Source organism: Pteronotus mesoamericanus, unplaced genomic scaffold, assembly GCF_021234165.1.
Source record: "Pteronotus mesoamericanus isolate MK-2021 breed Mesoamerican mustached bat unplaced genomic scaffold, CSHL_Meso_final scaffold_12, whole genome shotgun sequence".
Classification (NCBI taxonomy): Eukaryota; Metazoa; Chordata; class Mammalia; order Chiroptera; family Mormoopidae; genus Pteronotus; species Pteronotus mesoamericanus.
Window position 1 is genome coordinate 5132137 of NW_026555303.1, and position 22818 is coordinate 5154954.

The 22818-nt window shown below is 36.2% G+C and overlaps 1 protein-coding gene across 2 annotated transcripts in view; it reads right to left on the reverse strand.

Moving 5' to 3' along the window:
* Positions 1-22818, reverse strand: part of DIAPH2 (diaphanous related formin 2) — a 908710-nt gene that overhangs the window by 239118 nt on the left and 646774 nt on the right. For both annotated transcript variants that reach the window (XM_054587910.1, XM_054587909.1), the window contains one exon: positions 19537-19701. In XM_054587910.1, coding sequence (XP_054443885.1) covers positions 19537-19701 — 165 coding nt within the window. The remainder of the gene's footprint in view (positions 1-19536; positions 19702-22818) is intronic.

The following is a 22818-nucleotide window of genomic DNA, read 5'->3' on the forward strand; positions in this document are numbered from 1 at the left end:
AATCTGTACTCTTTAATATGGGAAAGGTGTCAAGTGCTCCAGGTTTCTGCAGACACATTTTTCTTAGGAAGTATCTGAGTCTCCTGCTTTCCATCGTAGTGGGCGGGGGGAGAAAAACAATTGAGATGGACATACTTTTATGGACCTCTACTTGTTTAAAGTCTACAAAGTGCTTTGAGCACCTATATGAAGTTAATCTGTAACTTTTTAATTAATTTTATCTTAAACCAAAGCGACAAAATGAAACTCTAAAGTGACTGATACAATATTTTAATGGGAAAATGTCTTGAAGAGATACAGGTGGGTGGAAAGCACAAAACAATGCTGTCTTAGAAGCCTGAGAGCTGAGTTTCCTGCCTTACTACTGTCACCATCTTAGAAGATGGAAGAGTTAGCACAATCAATAAGGTTTTGATAAGACCAATTTGGGTGGGTGGAAAAGCACCTAGAGGTTTGGAAAAGAATATCATATTACCTTGACGAGTAGAAATATAGAAGCAGACAGGAAGGACTCTAAAGAAATGCATGCTCTAGTCTTCTGCCTATGAAGAGGGTTCCTTGACTTCCTGTGGAAACCTGTGCTGATAGTCAATCATTTCTAGAAGAAAATACTTCCCTCATGTCCAACTAAAAGCTGTAGGTTTCTTAAGCCTGTATCTTGTCTATTGGTCGCTGAGAAGTAAAAACCTGGTCAATATCGTCCTTAATATTTTTTCACACAGGTGTAACTTGTCTCCAGGACAAGTGGTGCCTGAATTCCACAAAGGTGAAGCTGCTCCTCAAATGCAATACAGGTGAATTTCCTAAATTGTAGGGTAATGATTGTGGGGGAGGGGCAGTCAGAGAGGCCATTAGGATAATTTGTTTGGGTCCCAAATTAAGTTATTTAATACCATCTTCTAGAACAACTATGTCACAGAGAATTCCTTCTAAAAATTTATGTTAATGCTTTCCTCTGGGCCTTCTCTCTACTTGTTGGACATTTAAAAAAATATTGGCTTCTTTCTTCATCCTCGTATGCTGCCGTCCCCCAAAATAATGGACAAGTCTGGAAACAATAACTTAAGAGATGGCCTAACCAATATCTAGTGTAAGGATATTCCCAGCTTTCCATGTTCTCATTCTCCTAACATATCTTAGCATTTGTTTGTAACATTGTAAGGTACAAGTGTAAACTTAAATGATTTGTTCCAGTATATCAATTTAAATCACAAATCCTGTTCTTCAAATAACCACCTTGGGAAGCCATAAACATTTTGGTGAGCGCCCTTACTCTGTAATTGAAACTGCTCTGTTAGAATTAACCTCAGAATCAAATGAAATTGGTTGCATTTTAGAATCACAGTATTTTTGACCAGAGGCTTTGTTACCCAGTTTGATTGTACATCTTATTCACAAAACTTGGCTCATCACTTTTAGCTATTTTCAAAAATCAAATCCACTCTCAAATTGCAAAGATTTAGTACCCCTGCAAAGATCTAAACCACATGGTTCATAAACCTTAGGGAAAATCCGAGACAGGTATTTCCAAAATGTTTAGAGAGATGTCATTACCTTTCAATTAAGATAACAAGGTAGGGTAAAATTCCTTTCACTTTACACATTTCTGATTTGTCTTTAAAAAATAGTCACATCTCATATACTTCTGATTCATGGTTAGTACTCTTCCACTAAGAATCAAAACTCTTCTTCTAGGGAATCTGTACATGTTCTTGTCTCTATGCTACCTGCCTGATACACTTAATTATTTTATATTTCACTAATGTCTAATTGCACTTGATATTTTTTTTACATTTTTTATTCAAGTTCATTTGTTTCCATCACACTTGATCTTTTTTTTTTTCCTGAGGAAACATACACATCCAAAGGAAAAAAAAACTTTTTAATGAAGTGATTGGTATAAATCCCACTGGATGTATTGCCATTGACAATTTTTCTGTCTTCTATGTGATGGGAGAGACAGGGAAACAAAAAAGAGGACAAGGAAGATGGAATGATAAGATAAATGTAGACTTATTTGTATCCAGTGACTTTACCTTCACTGAGAACCAGGAAACATTCATTCATTCATTGAGTGTCAGTACATGAATTGTCATGTACTGTTCTAGTTCCTGGGGGGATCAACAATGAGCATTACACACAAGGCTCTTGCCCTCCTGGAACTTAAAAGCCATCCAAAGAGGCACAAAAGTGTTCATTCTCTTTTAGTCAGTTTCCCCGGAGCACTATCTCACAATCAGTTGAAAGAATATTCTAGAGACTAGAATCTAGATTTTTTTTTTAACAAATCATCTTTAAGAATGAATGTCACATGGGAGGAAATCGAAATCTTAGCAAATAAAGAGAGAGTTCTTTATCTTGAACTAGAAGTTACCAATTCTTTCACAGAAGTAAGTTAAAATGGTTTCGCTCAATTTGCTTTTTCACAAGGCCACATTGATTGCCAGTCAGAACTCCGTGCTCTTCTAAGTGGAAATTGATTGTTTGATGAGTCGTTATCCTACCTGTCGGGATATTAACAGCAAGGTGCCCTTCCAGTAATTATGGGGTAGTACCTTTCCCTTTACTTATGTTGTATGCATGATCAGAGTAATTTTCATATGTAGAGAAATATACATAACACTAAACAACTAGTGGAAGGCAAAGAACACAAATAAAAAAGGAAGCGATGATGACACATGGAAGAAAATGGCAACACAGACCCTAGAGGTCACAGTGGTCCTGAAATTAATCTGAAACTTCCACGCTATATTGTTGATAAGGGAAATATCATTTTCATTAGTTAGAAGAGCAAGAGCATGCTTTTAAACCTCTCGTCCCTGAAATTAAATTAGAGACCCCAAGGACTGCATCACTAACTTCACTAACAGATGCACTCATCCTTTCTTGTATATAATGTTGATATGTTGGTTAAATATTTGACATACATTCAGATATGCATATATATGCTTTATGAGTGTTTCCTTCAGTCTTGACTTAGTTTAACAGCCTCTGAATGGGCAGGTGCTGTGTTGGTTTAGTTTTTTGTGTATGTGAATTGTATTCAGAGAAGCACTTTTAATTATAAGCTGAATACACACAAAGAAGATATGCAGTAACTCTTTCTTAATAAATGGAGATACTGATGAGTTAGTGTAAATACTAGCTCTGCACATGTGATAACATTCATATTTGGGTTTATCCTTTTTGAGAGGTTGGCCCTTTTTTTAAAGAGCTGTGCTTAATTTATGGGCAGAGACAGATTTACCATGAAACTAATGAAGCAACAGAATTAGGACCCCTCCCTTGCATGGGAAGGGTGCCACTGACAATGTGTTCACCTGGCCATGTGTTTCTAAAAAAATTTGTAATAGCAAGATATATTTATATTCTTCTTTTAATAATTCCTCCAAAAATGTATAAATGCAGGCCTCCCAAATCTGGATCCTCCTCTGTTGAAAAGATATATAAAAACCTGAAAAAGAAGTCTGATGAAGAATAAGAGGAGTGTTAATCTTTGTGAAATGCCAAACCATGAACAGAAGGTGGATAATTACGCGGAGGGAAGATGGGTTAAGAGATATAACTATATCCATGGGCATGGATTGGATATTTATTTGACTTGGGGCGGTGAACATACAATACAGTGTATGGATGATGTGTTGTAGAATTGTGCACCTGAAACCCGTGTAATTTTGTTAACCAGTGTCACCCAAATAGATTCAATAAAAAGGAAAAAAAAATAAAGGACAAAGCTTATCAGGTATCTCCCATGTTTCCAGAAGGTAAAATAATGGTCCTGAATCTGAATTATAAGAAAAGAAACTCTGAAAATTAAAAAGAACTTTACAGCAAGGATGGCAAAGCTATGGAATCAAGTCAAGTTATGAAACTGCTTTCTCTAGAAATATATTTTAAAGGTTAGCTGGTTAGCTTCTAAAAAGGTTGGGAAAACATGCCAGGAGCCTGATCTGTGAGATCAATCCTTAAGAAATTCCTCTGTTTCTAGTCTAGGATTTTTTGGCTGTGTAGGTATATGTGTCTGAGTCACTAGCTTATAAAACAGGATAAATAAAATGAATATACAGTTTCATGTCTCCTTTGATGCCACAAATACGGGGTTACTATAGCCAGAAAAAGTTGAATTGTGAAAAGAATTGTTATAATGTGGATCACTGCAAAATTGCGTTTCGATGGGATAGAGGTCAGAACCAGAGAGATTCTCCTTTAAGATACTCTTTTGAAAACTAGAAATAATAAGGACATTGTTATATAGTGGTGATTGCATTCTGGGAAGCAAGCCATTCCATATGAATATGAGCACTGTGGCTACATTCTACAATGTAAAACCCATCCTGCTTGTGATTATATCCTTGATCATGATCTAGATTTGGTCAAATATAACTGCTTACTTACTGATGAAAATATCCATTTCTTACTATGCTAATGATCTACTGCTCTCTCTTTTACCCTCTTCCTCTCTGGGTACTCTGCCATTATTTATAGAGTTTTCTGGCTTCATCATGAATCTTCTGCTTAAGTTGCTTTATTTCTTGGTATAGAGGGATTTTTCCATTAGGCTTGATATGTTGGACAAACAACTTATGAAGGGATTTAGGGAGTGTAAAGACACCCTGGATTTTATTTCTTGTACAAAACTTTGCAATGATAAGTGCCATGTTTTAGGTTTGACTTCTTTCAATGTGAAATTCTATATAATGCCTTTTGATTCTAGGTTCTCAATTACAATGCACTGATACTTTCTGCATATTGTGAGTGTTTATACTTAAGTTCTTACAGAGATAAAATTACGACAGTATAATATTCTTAACAAATTTAGTGTGACTAGATTTTATAAGACATGTGGCTATTTCTCTTCTTTTAAAGGGCAGCAATTACCAGAAAGAGATAACTTAAAACTTTTTCCTTTCTTCAAAGGACCTTTGAAGATGGCAAGACTTAGAGAAGGTGGAAAGGTCAGGTATATGTTTGATAACGAATCCTTCTCTAATGATTTTTATCATAAAGAGAAAAATGTCCTACAGATATAAACAGGGGAATAGCTGGCTATGGATAAACAATGAAGATTTATGGGTCATAGTCACAAGTGAATAGCAAATCATAAAATGATGCTGACAAATGAGAGGTTGTATACTCAAATGTACAAATAAAATGGAATAAACACAGGTACTTCCGGTAGCCACTGAAAGCGCTACTTAAGAGTTATAGATGGAAAATAAAGTTCACTTTGGGATTTCACAACTTAGAATGATGTGGCAAATGTAGACAAGTTTAAATAGTCAAATATTTGCTGAATCAATGTTCATGAAGAGTCAAGGGAGTCATTAAAATAATGGGAGGTTTTCAAAGAACTGGAGGAGAGAGGGGGGAGGGAGGAGAGAAAGGGAAAGTAGAGTGCTTTGAAGTATTTAATACAAAAGGACATTTTTATTAGATTCCTAGCACAAGAGGAGCATAATCACCACTTATAATTATGATTCCCCATCAACAAATACTTGCTGACTACTTCTATGTGCCACACACCCTGCTGTGTGATAAAAAGTTAAAGATAGGTGAGATACATTTATTCCATAGGAATGCACGGCATAAACAACATGGTAGGTCTGCACATCACCAATTATAATGAGTGTTCCACATTAAGAACATGATATGAACATAGGAAATAGGGAGCAATTAATTCTCCCTGGAGTTCCCTCACTGGGTGGCTTAGTTGGTTGGAGTGTCACCCCTTAAACCGAAAGGTCACAGGTTCAATCCCAAGTCAAGTCACACATGGGAGGTAACCAATTGATGTTTCTCTCACATCAATGTTTACCTCTCCCTCTCCTTCTCTCCCGCTCTCTCTCTCCCTCCCTCCCTTCCTCTCTCTCTAAGGTCAATGAACATATCCTCAGGTGAAGATTAAAACTTTTTTTTTTAAATTCACCCTGGAGTTGTGTGGGCAGGGGGAGGTATTAGGAAAGATGTAATGCAGAAAGTAGCCATGTAATGGAGTCTTGAAAGATGAAACTTATTTTGCTGATAGAAGAAAGATTGTGAGCGTGATTGCATTTCAAGCAGAGAAAAAAGATAGTAGTTGGGGGTAGAGTGCCAAGGGTTTCCAAATGCTAGTTTAGACTTTACTGTCATCCACAGGAGGCCATTAAAGGTTTTTGAGAAGGTAGGTGTCCCAATAAGATCTATGTTTCAGAAAGAAACATCTGGCAGTAATACAGAGACAGTTTAGAGGGTGGTAAGCCTGGAGTCAGATAACTGAAAAGATTATTGCAGTAGTCCAGGGGAGAGGCAGCAAATACCAAAACTCAAGCAGCTAAAGTGAGGATGTTTCAGGAAGAATCAACATAAATTTGAATAGATGTGAATGGGGAGGAAAAAGAAGATATCAAGTTGTGCCATTAACTAAAACAGAGAATATGCGAGGAAGCTGGAAGAAGATGTAATGCGTTCCATTTTGAATATGCTGAGCTTGAGAGAGCTGTGGGGAATTTAGTTTGAGGCATTCAACAAACAATAAACTTGACTGAACAATAAAATCACAGCTCAGGAAAGAGTATAAACCATGGGACAGAAAATTTTTATAGGACCAAGGGTACGCCCTTGGTAATGCTCACATTTAAGATTAAAGGATGGGGATCCAAGGAAAGAGACTGAAAAGAGATTTGTATTGAAAATCAAAACCAAGAAACCTTGGCCTCATTATGACAAATGACTGTTCTACTGATGAGGCTATGTGTGCATCACACTACAAGGCAGTCTGGGAGGAAATCTGGAATATAAAGCACACATTGTATTGCTTATATACTATAGGTACTATGTGCCTTTTGTCTCCAGAGATGTACAAGTAAGGTCAGGACTTCTGGCTAAGCATGACTTGAGTTTCACGCACTAAGGCCGGGTTCAGTCCCTGCAGTCATCCTGCACGCCATGCAAGAGGAGTGCAGTATTTCTGTCTCAGGGACAATATATAAAGAAGTGAATGACACCTGGGAAGGAAAAGGAAAATCAACAGCACCAATGATACCATACCTCTTCCAATGAAACACCAAATTCCCATGTTCTCAAAAACTATACCCTCTTGGGAGGGGGAGAGAGGGGCTGGATGAAAGAAGGTGAAAGGATTAGCCAAAGAACATATATGCATCACCCACAGACAACAGTGTGGCGATGGCCAGAGGGAAAGGGGTGTGGGGGACGGCTTGAAGTGGGCAAAGAGGGGGATGGGGACATCTGTAATAGAGTCGGCAATAAAAACAAAGGAAAAAAGAAAAAAAAGCTATACTCTCTTAAGGAAGGTCTGCATTTGAAAGTGAAAAATCAAGAGGCTGTATTTGTTTGCTATGATTTCCCAGTCAGAATGTCTCTTTGCCAACCCTGTTTGTGTATCTGCAAGCTCTTTTTGTAAAGGGCCAGACAGTAAATATTTTTAGCCTTGTGGGTCATATGGACTGTCTCAACTACTCAGCACTATTGTTTCAGTGGGAAAGCAGCCACAGGCAATGCATAAATAAATGAGCACGGCTGTGTGCCAATATAACTTATTTACAAAAGCAGAGGGCAGGATGGATTTGGCTCATGTGTCACAGATAGCAGATCCCTGATCTTTATCATGGGGGCGGCCATTACCAGATGGGCGTCCTCTAGTATTGGCTGCGTTACGAGACCACAACAGACAGTTTTAGTTGTTGAATGTCCTTGATGGGGAAAAATTCCTAGACCCAGGAAGACTAGGCAGCCACATACATGATGTTCTTTCAGAGGTACAAGGAAGGATGCCTTTCCCCAAATATTTCCTCTATCAGCTATACATGATGCAGGAAGTTCCTGGTGGTAGGATTGCTCTGCTGGATTAAGGTATTGTCCTGGATTAATTAGTTAATTAATGAATAATTTATTTATAAAGAGTATTTATTTTTAGATGGGAAAGGAAAGAGAAAGAGAAGGACAGAAACATCAATGTGTGGTTGCCTCTTGTGCGCCCCCTACTGGGGACCTGGCCCGCAACCCAGGCATATGCCCTGACTGGGAATTGAGCCGGTGACCCCTTGCTCTGCAGGCCCGCACTCAATTCACTGAGCTATACCAGCCAGGGCAACATTGTTCTGAATTTAAAGGGCATGCGTGTACCACAGAATGACTGACACATTAGTAGTGAGTCGTTTATAAGATCAGCCAGATAACATCTAGCAGAGAACAAAGTCTAGGGCAAAAGGAATCTAAGATAAACTGTCTTTGTAAGTTCCTTATGAGTTTTTCATATATTTGGCACTAAAAATATACTTTTACTCCACTACATGTTTTCTTAAAAATGCCATCTATTATCAGAGCTTCCTATGTAGAAACTCATTCTCCAATGTTAATGTCTGTTTCCAAAATACAGTATCTGAGCTACCCTTGGGGAAGAAGCAGTCCCTGGGGTTGAATAAGTATTTTTCTGAAGTGCTGTTTTGCTTTGTTTTGCTTTCTCTTGAAAAAGAGCAGATGTTAATTCATAAAGAGCCACAGCTTTAGAAATAACACCTGGAAAATGACACACATTTTCTCATGAATTTCCTATTTTAAGTTTTGAATTTGATGCGTGTCTAAAAGTAGTCAATGTGCCATGCTTTTAGGCATAGATCTATGCATATACTCCATATTCCAGAAGATAATATTACAATTATTTAATTGAAATGATGAAACTGTTAGCAAGACTCTCTCAAGTGGGTCAGAGTTCATTTTTATTTCTCTTGTACTATAGACAAGGATGAGCAACGTAGGATACAGGTACAATTTGTATGAAAATCATCTCATAGTAATTGGTGAAATCTTCTAAAGTGGAGAACTCATTGGTTCCTATATTTAAGGAAAAAGCTATCGATATAATACCACAATGTAAGCCTTACGTTAAAATACTGGTTGCACATGGAACTTTATAACTAAGGCTTAAAACTTTCAGCCATCATCACGTAACCATTCATTCCACTTGGCACATTTTTTTTTTCTTTCCATAGCACCTATTATGTTCTAACACATGATATAATTTTCATAATTATGTTTATAGTTTATTGCCTCACCTTCCCAATTACATAATAAGCTCTATGAAGGCAGAGATTTTAGCAAGCTAAGCATTGCCAGTAGCTTTAACCGGGTCTAATTTAGTAAGCACTCAATAAATATTTGTTGACTACATGAATGAGAAAAAGCAAGCCAGCAAACTGGGAAAGTAGAGCTGCCCTGTGTAAGTATATCCCAACTAAAGACAGAACAGCAAAGGATAACCTGAGAAAAAAATGAATGATGTTTCCAATTTGCATTACTATTCCCCAAGATTAAAAAAAAAAGAAACTATAAAAATTAAAACAAGGGTACATTTCACAAATACATCTCATTCATTTGTATTTTGCCAATTTGGAACTTTTGCCGATTCAAACAATGCTGAGAACATGTACTTTCGTGTTGTTTGTTTTACAGAAACTGTTAGTGGCCTGCCTTCATTCATCCAGCATCAATGTTCTTATTAATTGCTGGCAGAGCCCAATATTGGTTTGGCTGCTCTCTCCCTGCACAGACACATGCTCACGGATGGGTCCCTCTCCCAGTCCCAGGGGTGAATCAAGATTAGTTGAAGATTCTCCCTGATGGTGATGATACCGTAGAGATGGGAATGTGATCTAAACTGGACAACAGAATTTGAAGGAAAAATCTGCCCAGGGGCTTCTGGAAACAGTTTATTCTGCCTAATTAAAAAAAAAAAAAGCTTTATGGGAGGCAATGCCCTTTTATTTATTAGGTATTTTATATGCCTTTGATGCCTGGAACAATTGCAGGCATTTTGCAACCATGAGCCAACATGCCAAGGATGACAGAACAGAAATATTTGGAAAATCAGAGGTCCTCAGTGACATCACTAATCTATTGAATTAACCAGTTCTGTTGCTGTCTTATCCTCACATTTCTTGTGATGTGTGAGAGTAAAACAATATTCTTAAGCTAATTTGGTTATGCTTTCTGTTACTGGACAGCCAAAAGGACCCTGATAGACTATGAAAAAGAGCAAATAGCAAAACATGTTACTCTGTTTAAAAGCAAAGTTAAGGCAATTATTTTCAGGTGCTTATAAAAATACTTCAACAATAATATCTGCAGACATAAGGAGGTATAGGAATAGTTATAAATTAATTTGGCCTATGCATTAAAACCTGCTTCCTAATAGGGCTACCCAAAAAACCTTTTGTCTAAATGGTACTCAGATGTAAAAAAAAAAGGACATTTCTATGAAAATATTATAAGCTTTAGACTTTTAATGTAGTGTGCGGGAACAACCACATGATTATTACGTATTAAAGAGGCTTAATCTTAAATTAATTTTTATTCATAAATATTGTATTTTAAACTAAGGAACACATACATGGGGCTGGTACTTTCTGGTAGATGTCATCCAATGAAGGAGGATGGTTTCTAACATTAAAAAATAATTAACCTTCAAAATAAGTTTCCAATTCATTGGGGACATTGACCCATATCTCCCATCTAGAGATTTTATTGGTCCCTACAGTTATATTTATTATTTTATTCACATTTTAGTTAATCACCTGTCTTACCCTTCCTAATCACTGTTTCATTTATGTCTCTAATGTACATGAAACATTAGGTGCTTTTTTTTTTTAACTTCAAGACCAAACACAACTGAGCAAAACCAAATTATCCGCTATTCCAAACTATCTCGTCTCCAATATAAGAAAGCTTGGTTCTTCTGTGCACTATTAATAAAATTTGAAAAAAATAATTTCAGGTAAACCATCATATTAAGTAATACATTAACTTGAACACAGACTTTATAAGATCTTGATGAACAATGACCTTCAAACATTTTCCATTTCAAAATGCCAACATTTGACTGGATGAATGGTCTATTCTCTGGCTATTCAGGAATACTGTGCAATCTCTTATATGCCCACAAATCCCATCAAGAATATCATGAAATTCAGCCCTGGTCATTGTGACTCAGTTGGTCCTATAGATTGAAAGGTCCAAGTTCAATTCCTTGTCAGAGTACATACCCAGGTTGTAGGTTTGATCCCTGGTTGGGGCACCTATGAGAAAGCAACCGATTAATGTTTCTCTCTGACATCAGTGTTTCTCTCTTGCTCTCGCTCTCTCACTCTCTTTCCTCCTTCCTCTCTCCCTAAAAGCAATGAAGAAATGCCCCCTGGTGATGATTTAAAAAGAGTATCAGGAAGTTCTGATTATTGTGAGACCAAACACTTGCAGAAAATAAAATCAACTTGGGGTGGTAAACACATAATACAATATGCACATGATGTATTATAGAATCGTATACCTGAAACTTACATAATTTTATTAACCAATGTCACCAATAAATTCAATAAAAATGTAAAAAGAAAAGCAAAGCAAAGTACATATATAAGCAAAAATAGGAACTGTTTCATCATCAGGATTATAACATGTTTCTCAGATCTAAGAAAAAAAAGTTTAAGAGACTGTATTCTGCAACTTCAAAATTTGGTTCAAGGAGAGAATGAGAGAAAACAAAAGGAAAACATATCTATATATTTAGGCCACTGATTTTAAATAATATTATTGCCTTTATAAATATTTTATAAAGGTAAAAAGATTTAATTACAAATTAAATTACAAATTTACAAATCTTTACATAATTACAAATTACAAACCTTTATATAATTCAGTTTCCATTTGTAAACTGAAAGACAGCCTAGCTGAAGTAAATGGTTCTTACACAAAAATATTCATCAGAGACAAGTAGCTGAATGCTTTTAAAACATTAGTGTGAATGGAACCAACTGGCAATTCACCAATTACCAATTTAAGGTGCTTGCCCCCAGGGAAGTTTGATGAGGGTATTATATAGAAAATAAAAAGAGAAAACAAGATTTTGTTAGTCTATTTACAGGTGGCTTCTAATAGTCAATTATGGTTCACAAGGCACCAAAGACTAGGTATTCTGCAAAAAGCATCATAAAATGAACCAATTAACATTATAATCACAACTGAAGACATAATCAGTGGCACTATACACTATATGCTCACGGTCCTATCCATACAGGCATAAGCTACAAGGATTTTTACAAGTAAATATAAATTTTAGGGCTTACATTTTTACAAGACTTTTATTATTAAGAAAAATATTTACTATCTAAATACGTATGTGCACACACAGAGAAAAGCCTGGAAGTATACATGTTAAGGTATTAATTTTAATTATCTCTGGGTAGTAGAATTTCAGTTGATTTTTTTCCTACAGTTTTCAATTTTTCTACAATTTACATGCATGATTTAAAAATTTTACAAGCAATTGTGAACCAGGACATCTTTCAATGATATAGAAAACATTAACAACCAAAAAATACCTTATGGTGATCAAGTTGATAATTGAAATTATCATAACATTAAATTGATGTGACAGATAAATGTATTATTAACTTATCTAATTCAAACTTTGCATACTAATTTGAATAATCTCACATTGTTTCCCAATGAAAATTAAAAATAATAAATCTTTAGCAGATAACCCTAAGCAGGGTTTCTCAATCTTAACATTTGGGCCCGATATTTCTTTGCCATGAGAGGCTGGCCCGTATATTGTAGGATGTTTAGTAGCATCCCTGGCTTCACCTACTAGACTCTAGTAGCGCCTCTTCCTTCAATGTTAACAATCAAAAATGTCTCTAGACCTTGCCCAATGTTTCCTAGGGGGCAAAAATCACCCCCTGGGTTAGGACCACTGCCCTAAACTCTAGATAATCTGCATCGACTAGCCTATTGCTAAGGACAGCTGTCAGTCATAAAACACAATTGAAGCTGGGTTACTGCCTGTCCGACCATATGATGGATACCCTTTAGATCATAGAAATGACCTGAGAGCTGCTTCCCTGGCAAGGAAATAGCTGTTTCTCCACTTTGAACTCAGCATGGAAAACTAGGAAACAATATATGTTTACCACTAAACATAAATAAAAAATAAGCTGGGGAAGAACAAACAGGAAAGAACTCCATTAAATGTGAAAGGCCATGCAATAGAAAAACAATAACTGGACCAGTTCACATGTCACTTGTTCTTTAAAGCCCTCCTTAGATCCGAAAGAATAAACGGCTTTCTAAGGTGAGACAGGGACGACATCTGACATCATCAGAGGCAGACCCAGAAAGTAAAAACAGCAGTCTCCAACCATAGAAGTTCACTCCACAAAGTCAGGAAATCAAGACAGATCAACTGAAGACACAGAAGCAAAAGAGAAGAGTCTCACAAATAATGGGAAGATAAAGAATATGCCCCACTCGAAGGGAAAGGAGGAATCCCCAGAAAGAGAAATGAATGAAATAGAGGCAAGTAAGCTAAAAGATACTGAGTTCCAAACAATGGTTCTAAGCAAGCTCAATGAGCTCAGTGAGCTCAGGGGGAATTACCAAAAACTACAGGGAAACTATGAGGAACTCCCTCCAAACTATATCAGCATGAAAAAGGACATAGAAACTATCAATAAGAGGCAAGAGAAAATGAAGAATACCATTTATAAATTGAAGAACACAGTAGAAGGAATCAAAAGCAGGCTCGATGAAGCTGAGGACCAAATCAGCGAGCTGGTGGACAAGGTAGAAAAAAGCTCCCAGAAAGAGCAAGAAAATGAAAAAAAAAAAAAAGACTGAAAAGAATGAAGAGGCATTGAGGGAAATGCAGGACAACCTGAAATGTAATCATATCTGTGTAATAGGGATACCAGGAGAAGAGGAGGAGCAAAGGACAGTGAACCTGTTTGAAAAAGTAATGATGGAAAACTTCCCTAATTGGAGTACAGAAAAAGTCACACAAATCCAGGAAGCACAGAGGGTCCCATTCAAGAGGAACCCCATGAGGCCCAGTCCAAGACACATCATCATTAAAATGGCAAATATCAAAGAGAAGGAGAGAATCCAAAAGCAAGCAAGGGAGAAAAAGGTGGCAAAATATAAGGGAGCCCCGACATGGCTAGCAGCTGACTTCTCAACAGAAACACTACTAGCCAGAAGGGACTGGCAAGAAATACTCCAAGTCATGAAAAGCAAAGGCCTACAACCAAGACTGCTCTACCCAGCAAGGCTCTCAATTAAAATGGAAGGCAAACTAAGTAGTTTCCCAGACAACAGAAGGCTAAAAGAATACAACTCCACCAAAGCCGCACTGCAAAATATGCTAAAGGGACTGCTTTAAGATGAAGAAAAAGTTTGTATGAATACCCAGTTCCTTTCAGAGTTGCCAATACTTGATATTACCAGTATTTTGAACACTCACTAATCTGATTGTGACAATGATGTTATCTTAATTGTTCCTTTACTATTTGTTGAAACTAAGCCTGTTTTAGTATATTCCTTGACTATTTCTATTATTTTTTTAAAAAGCTGTAAATGACTATTTGGTAATCTTTATTTATTGATTAAAAGTTTGTAGAACTTTTTTCCCTTAAAACAAAACAAAACAAAGCAAAACAAAACAAAAAAAAATACCTATTAGCCATGTTTTAGATGTGTTGCAAATACTTTTCTATTCTATTTCTTAGAAATTAACCACAGGCACGGAAACATGGAGCTGACTGAAAGTGACCAGAGGGGATGGGGAAGGAGGACAATGGTGGAAAGAAGGGGAAGGGACTAGACAAAGAACATGTATGAATGACCCATGGACATGGACAACAGAGTGGGGATTGACTGTGGGAGTGTGGGGTAGGGGTGAGATGGGTGAGGGGGCTAAAGGGGTAAACATTGAGAGTACTGTAATGGAAATGGTTTATAAATTTTAAAAAATAAAAAAAAGAGAGAAATGTAAAAAAAAATTGTTAAATAAATGCCCGGATTAAACAAATATTAAAGTTTATCAAATGAACAGTAGCAAATACTTACTTTGTTGAGAGGAAATCTTCTAGCATGATTCATAGTAATGATAATATTTTCTTCTTAAGTTATGTCAATGAATCTAATTCTATAAAGACTTGTCCCTATATTTCTAGTGTATGAGATATAGAAGGGGAACACACATACAACAAATATTTATTGAGTACCGATGTAACATATTGTTCTTTAAAAAATACAACCAAAACACACAGAAGCAGTAGGACAGTGACATATTTTAAAAATAAGAAATAGTGTCTATAATTTATTTGGAGCTATGAAAGTTATTAAAGTATTTGCCTCAAACACTTTCCCTACTGCTGAAATTAATTTTTACGCCTAAGCAAGATATTGCATGGTGACAAAACATATAAGGTTCATGATTTTGAATATTCTGTTCAAAATAATCCCCCCCAAAAAAGACTGTGGAGTCAACTGTTTGAACTAGTAGAATGACTGAAGCATAGAGAAGAATAAGCAAAAAAGATGTTTAGACATTACATAAATATGGAATTTTAGTTTCTTCTATAAAATATTCAACCTAAATTTAGGAACTGCTCATTAATCTTGCCTATATTATAAGCAGACTTAATTCTGAATTTAGAAATGTTTCCAATTACATATGTGTTCATGCCAACGTGCTTGTACAGCATATTTATCTTGAATGTCTTTAATATCCTTATCAGTTGAATAATATTAATTATATGAATAATTAATAGAGCAGTATCCCATAGAGATTATCCAATCTTGCTTTCATTAGTTTGAATGTTATTATTTTAAAAAAGATCCTAATCCATGTCAACCCCTCTTATTTAATTCCACTTTTGCCATCCTTTAGAGGATATCTCTTTGAGGAAGAGTTTTTTTGGTATGTGCATTTTGTTTATGCTGCACATGCCAAGTACATTTCGCAAAATGAAACTCTGAGCTCATTTGGAAGTAATATTTGGTAGCACATGAATAAGAACTCTTATTTTCTTCTCAGCACTACTGGTATTTTATTGCTTCCATCTATAGTACAATATGCGTTTAGAACTAAGAACCCTGAGGTCAAACACACAAAGCACTAAAAAAATGGGAACTTCTGGCAATTACACTTTTTGTCTCCCTTTCAGGGCTCTTCCTTCCCCTGGGAGAATGAAATCACTTTAAGCTCACTACAAAACAGGAACACAGTGGGCACAGATAATTGACTGAAATTGGTGATGTTGATTTAGGAGTGTTCGGCTTACAGGTCAGGTGTAAAACCCATCGATCTGTTGGTCAAAGTTTGCTTATCAAACTCCTATGGATTGTTCCAGACTCTGCCCAAGTGTACTTCCTCTACGAAGGCTTCTCTGGCCAGCTCAGGATGGGCTGGGCAGTTCCTCCTTAGTATTATTATAGCGCCCTGACAGATTCCTATGACAGCACTTACCAAATTATATTCCATTTACTTGTCTCTATCCCTCTCTGATGTACAGGGAAAGACTATTCTCTTCCTTTTATCTATAGACTAAAGCACTACCAAAATCAAGTTTGTTCTCAGTACATAATAATCGGATGGATAGACAGAGAATAGCTAATAATACTCTTCATCCGCATAGCATCGGTTACATGGTGCTTTCACATAGTGGTAAGGAAGACATGGCAGGAATTATCCATATTTTGTAGATGAGGGAACCAATACCAAGAAAGGTTACATGACCAACCCAATTAAAACAGCTACTAACTCACACACCTAGTTTTTGCGTGAGCCAGGCAGTAAAGATGCAGAGAGAGAAGTGGCAGCAGCAGCGTTCTGCCAGAGATGGCAGTGGCTGGTGGGCCACAACATGGAGGCTGGTTACCTGTTTTAAAAGCTTCAAAACTCAATCTTAGCAGGTTCTTCAGTTAAATGTACACAACACCGGAATTCCAAATGTCAACATATTTACAATGAGGATGATTTCTAACAAATTATTTTCCTGTACTTGAGCTACATGCCAAGTAAAGCTAGTATATACACATATATAGTATATATGTATACATGTATTTATGTATGTAATACACATACATGACTCTCTCTCTGAAATTCCAACCATGCCTTGTAGACTTCTAAAGAATAAGTTCTTAGAGATCAGTAGTATAGTCCTTTCATTTTACTAAATGAATACATGAAAAAACAAATACATAAACAAACAGCTAAAAAGGATAAATGACTTACCTATAGTCACATTGCTTGTTACTGATAGCACAAGGGCATAGAGTCAGGTCTTCTTAACAATTATACTCTTACGTTTTTTAAACAAGTTATGATTGAAAAGTATTATGAGTATAATTCTTAGCAAGTCTTCTAAGCATCACTCAGCATCATTAGCCATCAGAGATATTCACATTAAAAACACAATGAGATACCATTTCACACCAGTCAGAATGGCCATCATAAACAGATAAACAAACAACAAGCGTTGGCAAGGTTGTAGAGAAAAGGGAACCCCAGTACACTGTTGGTGGGAATGCAGACTGGTGCAGCCACTGTGGAAAACAGTGTGCAATTTCCTCAAAAAGCTAAAAATGGAACTGCCTTTTGGCTTAGCGATTCCACTGCTGGGATTATACCCTAAGTATCCCAAAACACCAATTCAAAAGAACCTATGCACCCCAACGTTTATAACAGCACAATTTACAATAGCCAAGTGCTGGAAGCAACCTAAGTGCCCATCAGTAACTGAGGGGATCAAAAAAAAACTATGGTACATTTATACAATGGAATAACACAGCAGAAAGAAAGAGCTACTACCATTCAAGACAGCATGGATGGAACTGGACAGCATTATGCTAAGAGAAATAAGCCAGGGGGTGAAAAACAAATACCATATAATCTCACCTATAAATGGAATGTAGTCAACAAGACAAATAAGCAATAAAAATATATCCAGCGACATTGAAAGAAAAAACAAATCGACAGTAACAAGAGGGAAGAACGGAGGTGGGTAATAAGGAAAGGAATGGGAAGGGTCAAATCAAGGAACCTGTCTAAAGGACCCATGGACAAAGCCAAATTGGGGAAGGATTGAGGGTAGGAGGTGGGGTGGGTGGGGCAAGGGAAAGTGGTGGCAGGGAAATGGAGACAAATGTACCTGAACAATAAAAAAGTAAAAATTAAAAAATTAAAAAGAAAGTCTTCTAAGCATCTGGCTAATATAACTAAACATAGGTTATCACACAGAAATTGTCCTTCATCAAATGATGTAACATGGGATAAGTATACCAAATTCTACCCTGTGTTTATGTATTGAGAAGGTGGGGGAGTATGGTCAGTATTTTAAGATGCAATTCAGGTTAAAATAGGACACATGACACTATTAATTACATTTATTTCTCTCCTTTCACCCATAGATGTTGATGTTACAAAAATAATCCATTGGATTTATCTTTTCAATATGTCAACTGAAGGGTCTTTTCTAGTCCCCATTTCTTTTCAATATGCTTTGTTTTTAATTTTGAAAATTATCTAAGTAGATAAAACTTGGTATTCATACATTCATGTAATATTTATGACTTTTAAGTTTTGAAATTAGTTTGACTACTCATTATCAGTATAACACAATACTACTTATTGGCCATCTTAGAAGTTAAAAATGTGTGCCTATTAAGTGGCAAACACCAAAGGCCAAAATAGGGTAATATTCTCAGCAAAAAAAGAAGACAAATGATCATATTTATGAAAGCTTTTGTTTTAACTGCTATTACCAAAAGTGGAGTGTGCTCTGGGTCCTATGTCCTAAGTTGGTAGATGAAAGCAAATGCTTTCCACAAAAATATTTATATCTTACAGGTTGTACAAGTCACACCAAAATCAAATGATTTCATGGGACAACCACCATTAATTAAGAGAGGGAGCCTTATTTAGCAAACAACTGCTTTAGAGATAGAAACATGGAACTGCAATAATTAACTTGCTAATTGGTCTTCCTGCTGGGGATAACTGCTAGAATTCCTTCTTTAAAAGGGATGAACCTTCACCTGTTTGATTTAACTATTGGGCATATCTTTCTTCACTATAATAATCAGAGTCTGTGCTCTTCTGCTCCACGGCTGGATGCAGAGTAGTTCTACACTGTTTATACAGCAAAGCAAAGCTTTTGTTTCCCTCTAGCAGCATAACTGGCAGCCGGATTGCCCTACCTTCAATTAATCCCCGAGAAAGTTATAGTTGGAAACAAGAGCCCGCATTCTGAAAGAAACTATAGGTATTCAAGGTCATTTATATAGTTCAACTTAGAATCAGTTTTTCTAAGGACTATGAAAGAAACTTGTTAAGCACTCATAGTGTTTTAATGTATTAACTGAAATATTATTTTAGATATGAATTTTTAAGCTAGGTCAAACTATACTATTATGCTGTATAAAAATAAGGATCACTTAAGTACCAATTCATTTATTTTCTATAAAATTTTAGTAGAAAAATCCCCATGTGTACCTAAAGCTGAAGATAATTCATTTCAGTCTCCATTATACATTTTATGTCAGCCAACAATTTTTATTCATTTTACAGGTATAAAGTATCTATCAATTCCTGTTAAAGGGCTATAACAAATCAATATGGTCACTAGTTATATAAAATTCCAATAGAAGAAATTATGTAAAAAGAAAAGCAACAGGCCTTGTAAAACTTTAAGATATATTACTTACCAGAAACAAGGTTCGGAAGTTGCTGAGATCGCCGAAAAACTCTTCTATGCTCACTGCCTTAGAGTCAAAAATAAAGTATTCTCCAAGATTATCATAGAGCTTTACCATGTTGCTGTGCATGGTGGACAGTTTGTCATACTGCTCTCTGGCACTCTTTGTAAAGCTGTAGCTTTCTGTTAAGGAACATGATCCAATAGTACTCCAAAGGTAATCACTAGATGTTAAGATTGAATTAGACCACCATTTCTCTAAATACTTATGTATTAGTTCGCTAGGGTTGCCGTGATGAAATGCCACAGACTGGGTCACTTAAACTACAGAAACTTATTTGCTCACAATTTTGGAGGCTGGAAATCCAATAACAGGGTGTCGGCAAGTTTGGTTTCTTCTATGGCCTCGCTCCTTGCCTTGTAGATGGCGACCTTCTTGTTGTGTCCTCACATGATGGTCCCTGTGTACTGTCCGTGTCCTTATCTCCTCTTCTTATGAGGATAGTGGTTGCATGGGGGGCCCACCCTTATAACTTCATTTTAAGTTAATTACCTCATCAAAGGCCCTATCTCCAAATAGTTCCATTCTAAGGCTCTGGAGGTCAGGGCTTCAGCATATGATTTTTGGGCAAACACACACGTCAGTCCATAACAAGTTGCTGGTATCATTAGATCGGTTAGTAGGTTTTGAAAATCTGTAAGTAAGGCAGAAGTATTTAATGTCTAGCTGTGCAGAACATGTTTGAACACATAAGTATAAATACTTGCAAAGTGACTCATATCTTTTTTATGTACAAGGTACAGTAGAAATAAATACCAACAAAAAACTTAGGAAAAAGTACATATTCTCTTTTTTAATACACATATTCCATATACATTGTGTGTGTGTGTGTGTATCACTCATGAGGAGGGAAAGGGGGGAGGGGAAGGGGGGGAGAGAGAGAGAGAGAGAGAGAGAGAGAGAGACTCTGCTGTAGTTCTACAATATAACCTTATTAAAACCCATATTGCTCTTTGCTGAGGCTAAACCCAGGGGCCTGATAATTTTTAACAAGTTCTTAGCTGTTGCTGACGTTTCTAGTCCAGGATTACACTTTGAGTAGTACACTTTAGAAAAGTTCCTTATCAGAAATTAATTACATCATTGTTTTACAAATTTTATCAAAAAGTGGTAACTACCACTACTATCGAAGCATGAAATAAACCAAATATATAAATGTGTCTGACCAGAGGTATCTCACATTTAAATTTATACTTACAAAAAGAAGTTATGGTACTTTGTTTCCTGATTATAGGAGATATATTTATAGAAAATTATTTCTCATTCTGGCCAGGTGGCTCAGTTTGTTGGAGTGTTGTCCCGTAGACCAAAATGTTACATCTTGGTTGGAGCACATGCCCATGTTGTGGGTTTGATCCCAAGTCAGGGCACATATGGGTGGCAACTGACTGATGTTTCTGTTTCTCTCTCTCTTTCTCCCTCTTTTTCTAAAGTCAATAAATACCTCCTCAGGTGATGATTAAAAATAAGAAAAAAAATCTCTTAAGGGGACTTAGAAATATAAAAACATAATTAAGTAAACAAATTTGCAACAACACAAAGCAAGTATTGTGGAGATTTTGAAGGATTTCCTCTGTTATTTCTTCTATGGCTAATAACCTATGAATGAAACTTGATAAGAACACGTCAGAGAAAGGTAAGCAGCCTAACCATGCAGAACATAGGAAACCAAATTCATCTTCTAAACTTAGAGTTAAAACTATTAAAAATCAATAGTGATCACAGAAGTAAATAGTGCTTAAAGGGGAAGGTAATAGACTTGGAGTTGTAAAAGAAGAATAATAGCACACTTCACAGCATGTTATTTTAAGACCCACTCTACTGTACATTAATAATTTGTGCTAGTATTTTATCAGGTAGTGATAATTGTGCCTTGAAATACTTGATTTTATAAGATTTTCTGATTTTTTTTCAGTTTATTATAAACTGGGGCCAAATTTATTTTCCATGGGAGTACAGCTCTAGTTGTACAACTGAAGACAATGGGGAAATCCGACCACTTCTGGAAAATTTTCTTCACAGCTGACACTTATGGGGTACAACATGATTTAAAAAGTGAGATGCCCTCTACCCATGTTCTTTCTTATGTACTTAAATATTAGCATTCACATTAGCAACCCAACAACCTGTTGCCTGCTAACAAGTGACATTAAATCTTTCAACCCTCTAGTCCATTTTGAGGTCAACAGATCTAAAAGAATTAATGTTTTTCTGACTTATTCTACTTTCTTTTTACCTTCAAAGGGTTATAGGTAGCACTACATACACATTTTGGTTTCACCTCTGAGAATATCACTACAATTTTAAGAAACTGTTAAACATCCCATTTAAGAGTTGCAGAAATATGACAATACACTTCATTTCTTAGCACAGAATGGAAGCGAGCTTTTTGTTTTCTAGTTTCTCTTCCCTAAAAAAAAAAAAAAAAAAAAAACAGACTCATGCTAGAGGCTTGCCAGACAGAAACACTCTGCAAAGGTCACTTACTCGTGGTCTATTTGCAATGCAAAGTACTAAACTACACATTTCAGAAGGCTCAACATCTGTACAACACAAAGGGAAAAAAAGCGAAAGACAAAAAAGCCAAAAAACTGTTTCCCATGTATCATAACACAGATTTTCACCAGCTAAAATATGTCCATGTAGTGATGCACAATTGCATATATTTGTTCTAGAACAAAAACTGATTTTAGAAATTCTGTCTGCGTACCAAAGTGAGACAATCTGAAAAGTTCTAGGAATGATTCATCTTAGAAGTAACAAATGGAAAGCAAATCAATTTCCAAGTCCTTCATTTATCTTCAAAAGGATTACTTTGTAAAAGGGACAGTCAACATGAGTCAGCACTGAAATCTTTCACAATTACAGTCATGTCACCAAATCCTACTTGGGACTTCAAGTTAAAAAAATAAACTAGACACTGTCATTCTTTTTCATCGCTCTATGTCAGTGAAATAAAAGGTGCCACATATTAGCCTCACTAGCTAAGGGGAGGCCTGCAAGGCAGCTTACAAACTTGGAGACCTAAAGTAATCACAAAGGGTGGTCTAAAATTAAAAACATTAACTAAAAGCAGTTCATGATAGGTAGTCATGTCCTAAGCCAGTATTTTTTCTCTAACAAAGGCCAATCTTTAACTTAACCAAGCCTGTCTGTTGTCTTTTCACATCTATAACAAACCTTTGGAAGGTCAAGGTAACTTCTCTTTTTCCCAAACCCTTTGGACAAAAG